The sequence below is a fragment of the Sander lucioperca genome, chromosome 10, assembly GCF_008315115.2.
Source record: "Sander lucioperca isolate FBNREF2018 chromosome 10, SLUC_FBN_1.2, whole genome shotgun sequence".
NCBI classification, from domain to species: domain Eukaryota; kingdom Metazoa; phylum Chordata; class Actinopteri; order Perciformes; family Percidae; genus Sander; species Sander lucioperca.
This window is the reverse complement of record NC_050182.1, coordinates 30,504,656-30,514,959: the sequence shown is the minus strand read 5'-3', so window position 1 is coordinate 30,514,959 and position 10,304 is coordinate 30,504,656. Positions and strand designations below refer to the sequence as shown.

Sequence of the window (10,304 nt, the reverse complement as noted above, 5' to 3'; positions counted from 1 at the left end):
TGTAAAATATTCTATAACAATTTTATAAACGTCTTATTTATACAGTTGAGGAAGTTTTGTTCTGTTATCGTAAGTTTTGAAGACCCAAATCTACTTTATTTTTTAAATGATTTGTAAGCCAACTCAGTCCTACTAATCAATAAACTGAAGAATTGCTTTAGATTAGAAGCTAATGCTACATAAGCACTGATTTACAGGAGTCATGCATTTCACTGCGTGCAACACCGAAGCACATTGAGAAAAAACAAAAAAATGTCCACTGAATAACTCACTTCAGAGACCTAAGAGGCAGTTTACTGTGTGTGTGTTAATTCTACATTTTGGCAATAAAGATTTCCTGAATATATTATGTTCATGTTGAATGAAAATGTTTGTGTGCATTTGTGTTTAGTAATAATTTCACACCAGGACTGAACTACAGTAAGTACATATTCATTTAACCAGGCAGTGTTGTTTTGTCTAAAGAAAAACAAGTAAACAAGTGTTTACTCAGGAGTCAACCATGGATTACAGACACATACTGTATGAGCAACGTGAGCATCACTTATCCATGCTCTTTTTTTTTTTTATCATCATATAGTTTTAAATATGATCTTCTCATGCTAGTATGTCTAAGTGGCACATAGTGGCACAGTCTATAAACATACAGTTAATTCTGATGATATTATTTTGGAGGCTAATATAAAAATCTATTTATCTAAACATCAAGCCTAGGGGGTTGCTTTAAGGGTTGTTTCAACCAAATAATATAAAAGAAATATTTGGCGGCAGGTTTTCTGCTGCCACTACATTACAGTACAGTGCCAGTACATTGGAAGTGAATTCCATTTTGTTTGTGGTTCTTACAACATTGAAACAACTGCATTTAAAAAATGCATGTATATATGCATATATATATATATATATATATATGCATATATATATATATATATATATATATATATATATATATATATATATATATATATATATATATATTCAAATTCTAATGTTTTTTTTAAAAAAAGGAAAGCTTTTAAGCTTTCAACTAAGTGCTTTTGTCAATCAAAAACAAACGTTTAATAGTTTAAGTGCTCAAATAGTAGTTCTACCCTTTGATCCTTCAAACATCAAATAATATGTAGATACAATTTCTATATTTAAGGTCAACTGAATCAACTGTTCACTTTAAGAAGACTGTTTAAGTTTCTGCATTGCCACTGGTACATACTTCTTTTTTATTCTTTTTGTAGGCAATAAATGCAACAAGTCTTAGAAATATTTTATCTTTCCTAGAGTTAAGAACATCTATCCAGTACATATAAGAGAGAATATTTGCTGTCTGAACTCTTATTTTTTAACTGTTACAAATAATGACATATTTTGTGATTGTTGACATGTTGAACTTTCTGGTTTGCATATCATGTGTCATCTTAAAGTCTCCAAGATGTTGTTTTAGTTTGCACAATATTTGAGGCTTCATCCTAAAGCAGGACTTCTTCTGTTTGTTTGTGCGTTAAGTCTTTTGTAATTTTTCTATACTATAGTATATACTGTACATTGTGCCTGTTAATGTCACATACAGTTTATCACTGCATTTTTATTATGTTAACTAATTCCTAGCAGCTACACATAAATATATCTGGGCATCAATTACTTTGTTAATTTCTTTCACACGACAAGGGTAGAAATTTGTCTTTGTTTTTTTTTTTTTAAAGGCTTTTATGGCCTTTAATTGACAGTATAGCTCGAAGACAGAAAATGGGAGAGAGGGGGGGGCGACAAGCTGCAAAGGGCCGTGGGTCGTATTCGAACCTGCGGCCGCTGCCAAGGACTCAGCCCCACAAATTTGTCTTTTTTCTATTTTACACACTGGTTCCACAAGCAAGGGAAAAAACCAACTAAACAAAACTTGTGATTTACATAGTTGTTGTATAAATGCTCCCTCTCTGTGTGTCTTCCTGTCCTCCTCAGCAGAGGGCAGTGTTGAGCCATCAGGAGCTTCAGTCCATGGTTGGAAACTAACTGGGGGAGAGGTCACTGAATGTGTCAGCATGAAATATTATTCCTTAATGTTTCAGTCCCAGCTTGTACTGGTTCAATTCTTGCTTCTAATGACAAACTCCCATCTGTCGTCCTTAAAACACTCGTTGTGTTCAGCAACTGATTCATGAAACAGTTCTGGTTCGGAACTCAAATAAAAACAGGGAACACAGCTCTTCCTATTCTGCACATAAAGTCTGGGGCCTCTTCATTAAGACTGAGAGTCTTTGTGGGCACGTTGAAGAAGTTGGATCACTGTCTGTTGAAGTGGTGGCTCTTGGAACTTTCACTCTTTTATGTGTGCGCCTCTTAATAAAAAATAAAAATTCAAGTACAACCTGCGTGTTTTGTCTACAGGTTGAATCATTATCTTGACTTGAATACACACACTTAAAAACACTCTGCGTCTCTCAGTCGTCCACCTTGTTCAAATAATGTTGGAACAGAGAGAGTGTGAGTTGCGTTTCAACATGTCCACGTTGCTCTGTCGCTGTGGTTTTGAGGTCAAGTACTAAACCTTCTAGCCCCCATGTTATTACTGCACTACTCAGCTATGAGGAATTCTGTCGCAGCTCTCCTCCAACTTATGCCTCCTCCATCACCTCCATGACGATTGTCCTGGGTCCGGTTAGGATCAGGTTGCTGACGGTCCGGTAGTCGTGAGAGAGCACGTTCAGTCCGTTCACCGACACCACAAAGTGACACACCTAGAGAAAAGACGGACGGAGAGGAGAGATGATTGATTCTTATAATGCTCTCAACTTTCACACCCATCACACAAAAATAGAGTAAAACGGGTGAAAGTGAAAGTGATGGAGGGAGTGCAGAGAGAAATGAGAGGAAGAGAGGAAGAGAGAAATAAGGGACTTACAAGTACTACTCCACCGGGAATCTGTCTTTGGGGAATAAAATACTCATCATTGCTTCACTTTGGAGCTGTGGGAGGACGATAGCCTGATGTGGAAATAGTGTATTCAGCAGTGTTTAAAATGTGATCAACATCTGTGGTGGAGAAGTGGATTATGTTGCAGGAGTGGTTTGAGAAGTTTCTATGGACATTGTAGTGCTTTTTTTTACGGTGATTCTGGGTCCGCATTGGAATCCATTGTTAACGGCTGTGAATCTAAACCGCCTATAGCTGTCTTCGAGGCTTAATTACCTCCCGGGCTCCAAGCTTCAAGGGGCTCAAAAGCTCCAGGTTTACTGTGAGTCAACTGATTTTTGTTAATGTAGTTGGAAATCTGCTTAACTAAGTACATATCAACTGACATAGTGAGGGCCTGTAATGAGCTGTAATTGGCTATGTTGCTGAGACTTCAATGAGAAGATTAATACCACTCTCGTGTCTTTACAGTAAATATGTAGCTGGACCCAGCAGATGGTTAGCTTAGCTTAGCAGAAAGACTGGAAACAGTGGGAAACAGCTAGCTTGGTTCTGTCCAACGGAACAAAAATCCACCTACCAGCACTTCTAAAGCTGACAAATGTACATGTTACATCTTGTTTGTTTAACCTGTACTAAGTGTAAAAAAGACAGTTTGCCATTTTACAGCAGAGGCAGTGGAGACGAGTGAAGACTTGCCTCCACCGCCTGGCAAGGGGCAGATAGAGTGGTATTGGGCAAAAAAATTCAAATACGCATATTTCACAAATATAGAGCAACTTTATTATTTGAGTTTTTTGCTTACAAAAAAACCTTTTTGTTGCGTAATGTCATTTTTGCCCTGAGGCCCCGAACAGGTTAAACCAGCAGTACTCCTTTGAAAACATTTGTTCACTCACAGTGCTGCAGCATCCAAAGCCAAACTATTTTAACCAATCAAGCAGACAATGTTTCAGTAGGACAACACAGAAATAACAACATACTCAAAGCTCAAAGAGAAACGGGTAAACCCTGATAATGTTGCCTGACAAATTACACCAGGTACAACAGCCACGCTCAAATCACTCCTGTGTCACGCCTGCACCCTCTTCCCTTATCGTTATTTAATCACCGCTCAAACTCAACAGCTTTGATAAAAATAAGACTAGTTGTCTGAGCTGCTTTCTAGCTGCTGCTCTTGCAACATGCTGCTGCTTTTTCAGCTGCTGCTGTGGTTTGGCTTTTTGCAAGGACTCACACACGCAAGCACACTCCCAATTCACTGGCTCCCCAAAAGTTTTCCAAAAGCTCTGCAAGATGCAAAAAAAAAAAAAGGTTTGAGGCATGTCACAGAGAACAAAAGCACATAATCACTCTGATATTTGTAATGTCTATAAATCAACTGAGAGTAGACTACTGAGTGACGATGGAAGAAAAACTTTTACAGATGTGTTTAATAAGCCGCTGACTCAGGAAACATTTTACAGGGAGCAGCTATTTAAACCCTGACTGTTCCTTACACAAACTTTACTATTTACTTCACAAACATACTATTTTGGGTTATTTACAGCGCAATTGCTACTAGATGTTTTTTCCGGCCTCGATAAGGGTTTCAGCAAAGGAGAGATTAGAATAGACAGAGGACATAAATGGGGAAGAGAGATTAAGAGTGATAGAGAAAAGAAAAACCCAGACTGTTAATTCTGTGCTGCACAGGAATTTTAGACTCTTACTATAATCACATTTAAACCTCCAGCCTATATCCCACTACTTGCAAAGTCAAAGTACTCTGGACTTCTATTCATTCCTCTCTCTGTTCCACCTTTTCTCTCTCCAACTCCAAAACCTGCCCCTCTTTCTCTCCCAATGATGCTTCTCTCCTTTCAGGCTATGGGGCTGTTAGTCTTGGCTGGGGTCCAGCTGGACTTAATGGCTCCTTGCACTCAGAGGGTTAAAATTATTTTTACATAGAAAAAAGGAAAGAGATAGAAACAGGCATAAAGAGAAGACGTAGAGAGAGAATAAACAACACATGTTAAGAGGCCACGCTGAGATATTCATGCAGCAATAACAGCAGTATGCAAAAGTAGAGGATATTTGTTCTTTACAAAAATACTCAGGGGATGGATGACCTGAGGCCATATTTGCATGCATGTCCCTTGAGGAATTAGAAAGCCAGAGAAACAATAACTGACTGGACTGAAACCAAACACGGTTCCCTGGTTGTTGTTTTTTTTTATTTATTTATGGTGTGACATGTTGGAAAATATGCTTATTCGCTTTCTTGCTGATGAATGCCCGAAATCCAACTAATCATCCGAGAGCCAGATCGATAATAATGTGGGCATTTAATCAGGCATCATGACCCCCCTCAAACCGAATGTTGAACGAAAGACAGAAATTTGGCCTGAAACGAAAATTAATTGTTGCTTAAAATCAGACTTAATCCACACATCCTGTTTTTAAGCTCACTAATTAACACATTATTTATTTTATAAAAATTAAAATAAGTATAAAAGGGCAAGTTGGTGGTTTTACGGAGAGTTACGTGCCAGACTATTTCTTGGCCTAGAGCAGCAACTTCCTGGAGTCTTCTGGTTGCCCGGCAACCTTGCGTTGACGACAAGACCCCAGGGTTTGGCAGGAATAAGTGTATTTCCCAAAAATGTCGAATTTTTTTTTTTAAGAGAGAGTCAGACTATTAGATCTTTCATGGAAGTCTCAACTGGTCATAACTGTGCGTCTTCAGCACAATCAATATAATCAAATATGGGAATAAATGTTCAGCATATAAAGAATCTTACACATAGTATTTAGAGTATTTGGATATTACATCCTGCTACATCCTAATTCATCTAACCTTCAAAATCATCTAATCTTCAAATGCAATTTTTAGGTTTCAGAATCTTCCAAATGGAGAAACTCTGGTGATTATATACACGTGGTAAAAATAATGTAACAGAACATGATGTTCAGTAAACACGCGTAATGGTGTGCAAACATGCAGTACAGTACAGGAAGCACAAATGGACACAAAGTGAGACAGGCACACACAGACCCTGCTCTACCTGCTGCCTTATAGAAGTGCATTAAAAGAGGCTCTAACGGTGATGTATTGGACAGTTACATAAGTACTCGGATCCATTATGGTCAGGGTCTGATGTGTGTGTCTGTGTGAGGTGGAAAAAGATACAGAGAACCAGTGTTTAAAAGTGTGTGTGTTTGATAAAAAAAATGGGAAGAGCTTCATGATGATTTTTACTACCTCCCCCCCTGAGGTCAGTGGGTTTAGGTTTCTCCTTTGGCCTTTTGCCTGGAACGTGGTGCCAACACCTCACAGCACGGCATACCCTTTTGCTGGATTGTGTTACTGCTTAATTACACGTCAATAAAAACTACTCAGGTAAAGTTGAACAGGACTAACCTTCTAGGAACTGCAGGGAGTGCAATGAACTCCTTATAAATAAACTAGTGACGCTGTAGCACACACTAGGAATGTTATCTACAATGATAGTGAGTGAAAATCTCAAATTTCAGACCCAATACTCTGGTTTTGTTTGGTTTTTTTTGCCCTCAGCACATAAAAGATAGTCCATTTAGACTAAATAAAAAACAGAAACACACAAAAGTTGATATTACAAGATTTGAAGTAAAGTGTTACATGGTGTCCTCATGGTAGGTCCCACAATCAGTCCACACTCACGTCAACAGAGCTCATCACTCTCACACACTCACACACACACACACACACACACGACTGTGAACCATGACAAGTGTTTCCATGGTGATAAAATATGACAGTTAACAGCAACAAAAGCAGAAGTGATATTATTTACACTGACTGTTTCCTCATTTGGTGCTAACACTTAAGATCCTCTGCTTCCTTCCTCACCCTCCACACTCCTCACTCTTCGGTTCATGTGTCTTTGCGCTGACGTCACTCTGAGTTAAAATCCTTTCCCTTCCTGGCAAAGTTAAATTTCGTTGCCATTACGGGAAGAAAACAGCAGTAGCTTTGCAGTATTTTTCAGTTTCAACTGCATGGTCTTTGAAATGGACTGCATATGTAAAAACGCTGTAGCTCCAGATTTTCATGTTTTTTTTAAAGGGTTGTCCCCTTTGGGTTTCCGTAAAACTGACACTGAACAGATGATACTCAAAGTCTGAGGAAACATTTTAATGTTCACTTCATTATTTCAAGTGTCCACTGGACATTAACAATTAATTATCCAAATGCTGACTTTTTAAAAACACAACCAATACTTTATTATGTTCTTAAATAACCTTATGTTTCCCCCCTTTCTCTGCTCCTATTTCTGGCTCCTGCTGCTTTTTTATTGAGTCCTTGCTATCTCCTCCTCTCACCACGTTGTGGTTTAAGTCGCCATGCTATACATTCCCAGGATTCCTTGCTGCCATTCTGCCTACATACCTTCAGCTGTGGCAGCAGAGCCACAATTACCCTGTTTTCTCTCTTCATTACTTTTTTTCCTCCCTCAACATTTTTCCTGCTTTTACAGCTCCAGTCCCTGCCCTCCTCCTCATTACAGGATGCGTCCCTGTGCTCTTCTTTCTATTCCGTCCCGTCATTCTTCATTTTAACACTTCTCTCACAGTAAATATAACAGGTATATTTAGGTGCAGACTTAACAACCCACTCTAAATAATACCAAACTGTTCAAACGTGCAGTGTCAAAGTACTTTGCATTTCTGCAAACAACTTAGCGACCAAGCAAAGAAGATGCTATCTCAAATATCAAAAGGCAAACATAAAGCTTTGATTTCAATATTGTTGAATATTGTTATTGCTCAACATTTCTCCAAGAGCACTGCAGCCTCAACATATTACATACAGTAACTCCTCACACATGTAAAAAAAAAAAATGCTACAGACACTGACAAACAGTCTCCTGTCTTTACCTTCATGCCAGCAGCGGCCGCAGGTCCACCTGGGTCCACTGCTTGGATGTGACAGGGTTTGCTGCCTCGCACCACAAAGCCCCAGCCCACAGCATCACCTACAATCTGAGGAACAACGAGAAGACATGAAATGTTAGTACGACATGACATCACACTTTTTTGTAATGCACACAGTTTGTATTTAACCTATTTTCTCTATACATATAATATTTATGTCCCTTGTCTTATTCAAATGTTTGTATTCTTCAAGTGTGATACTCATTTGGCATCCTGTGGCGATCACACTCATCTCAGACAAAGTGCAGCAAATTGGTGAGTGTGTGTGAGTTATGTGTGTACGTGCTGGAGTTTCTTGCATATGCACATGACTTGAGTACTCTGCTTTATGTATCCTCAAGTGTGTGCATGTGAGAGGGAATGTGTGACTGTGAGTATGCGTGACAACATCACGCTGAAGTAGTCCTTGTTAGAGCTTGGTTTTGTGTGTGTGTGTGTGTGTGTGTGTGTGTGTGTGTGTGTGTGTGTGTGTGTGTGTGTGTGTGTGTGTGTGTGTCTCCTACAGTGAATGTCTTCTTTATAAAAGGTCCTCCTGGTGTCTGCAGCTCCTCTGGACTCACTTGTCTTTTCAGAACTGTTGAGACACACACACAAAATGTTACTTGTTGCTACCGTGATAATCAGACATAACCACATACATGACCACAGCCACACACAAACACAAACACACACACACACACACACACACACACACACACACACACACACACACACACACACACACACACACACACACACGGTTAGTTTAAAAGTGCGTAGAAAGTTAAGTGCTGATGTCAGTCACATGCTAACAGGGCCTGGAGGATCGCTGCTTCCTGTAACAGTATAGCTCCCCTTCCCCTCCTCCAACTTCCCCTCACCATTACACACTTCAACATGACTTTACACTGGCTTTAACTGGACATTTGTGTCTCAAAAAAATATTTTAATTTAATTTCACTCTATAAATACAAATTATGAACATTTTGAGAAGCTGGGAAGATGTAGCCGACTGGTCAACGACCAGGAGCCAGATGTATATAGAATCCATTCACTTCAGCAGCTGTTTTCGTGTTTTCTTTGTATGTAGCTAATCTCTTTTATTATTTTACACTGACAGAAAAAATGTGGAGAAAGTATGTTGAATAAAAGTGCTAAAATGACTTGAATTGCATTTACTTCTTCTGCACAAAGCTGAAAGTAGGCTACATCTGTGGCGTGGAGTACTGTTAAGTATGTGTGTTCTTGACAAATCACTTGACAAATCACTCTGTGTGGTTCTTCATTGTAATCTGATAAGGCAGGAAATGAAGTAAGAATGACCTTTTTATCCTCTTGGTCTGGACATTTCCATAATCATTCTGTGGAAATCCTGATCTGATCAGATCTACAGGACAATTTCTCTTTAATACCTCATCGTCTGTCATTTTTACTTCACATCAGAGGCCCAAATCTTTTTTTATCTGTCTGGCTTCATTAATGCATACCATAACTTTTGTACCGTCTACTGTGAATGTTATATTTTTGGACTCCCTATCTTCAAATCATGTGATACGGACATTTACTAAGGTTAATGTGAGACAGAGGGGAATTTGGTGTGTGTGTGCTTTCCTTTTCCTGTCCCTTGTGTATCTTGTGTGTGAGTGCTCATGTCGAGGGGGCTCTGGTGCTACAAAGAGAATCTGTCAAGGACACACACACAGACACACACAGACACACCTCAAAGGCATCACTTCTTGATTCAAATCTTTACTAAATGACCATCACTTGTACTGAAGTCTACTAAAATGACGTGAAGCCATGAATGATGAATGGCAGGAGGTAGGAGGTAGGTTAAGTAATTTTTGGTATACTCTGTTTTGAGTTTTTGTACTTCCATACTTACAAGAAACTAGTGTGTTGAGTTTGACATTTTTAATAAAAGGCAACTGTAATGTTTGAAAATGTGTAATACAAAGTCAAAAGAACACATTTAAGGTATAATAAATATCATCAGGAGGCATTAATCTGTCGGTTTAAACATAAAACATCTACCACATCACTTCTACTTCTATAGCAATGTATCTACATTCATTAGGAGATGGATACAGCCAATCTGCATGCATTGGGTGAGAACCAGGAACACAACTTGTTCAGGTTACCATTGTTTTTCGCAGATTTCATACATCATGAATAATAAAGAACTAATAGAAAACCAGTTTTATAAACGCTGACCCATAAACTAAAACAGTGAGGCCCTTCACAAATGAGACTCTATATATTTGTGTGTCCATGTCATCTCACCAGACTTGGGGTTGCAAAGGACAGGTGGACTGCTGCTGAGCGTTGGACTGCTGCTGTAATAACCGCTGCTGCCACAGCTGCTGCTCAAGCTGCTCCGCCGGACTCCGACTGCCACTTTAATCTCTTTAGTGGGACTCACTGAGACAGAGAGAGACAAAGAGAGATGTTAGACCAATGACAG

The 10,304-nt window shown here is 39.1% G+C and overlaps 1 protein-coding gene across 7 annotated transcripts in view; it reads right to left on the bottom strand.

Annotated features, from left to right (window-relative positions):
• Positions 1-1,197: 1,197 nt before the first annotated feature.
• Positions 1,198-10,304, bottom strand: part of deptor (DEP domain containing MTOR-interacting protein) — a 32,205-nt gene continuing 23,098 nt past the window's right edge. For 4 of the 7 annotated variants that reach the window (XM_031298740.2, XM_031298741.2, XM_031298744.2 and 1 more), the window contains 4 exons: positions 10,124-10,261; positions 8,365-8,435; positions 7,805-7,909; positions 1,198-2,729 (listed from right to left, as the gene is read on the bottom strand). In XM_031298740.2, the coding sequence (XP_031154600.1) occupies positions 2,607-2,729; positions 7,805-7,909; positions 8,365-8,435; positions 10,124-10,261 (437 nt within the window). In that variant the 3' untranslated portion in view covers positions 1,198-2,606. Of the gene's footprint in view, positions 2,730-7,804; positions 7,910-7,948; positions 8,314-8,359; positions 8,436-10,123; positions 10,262-10,304 lie in introns of those variants that run through there. The other 3 variants (XM_031298742.2, XM_036006073.1, XM_036006072.1) reach the window with 3 other exon arrangements.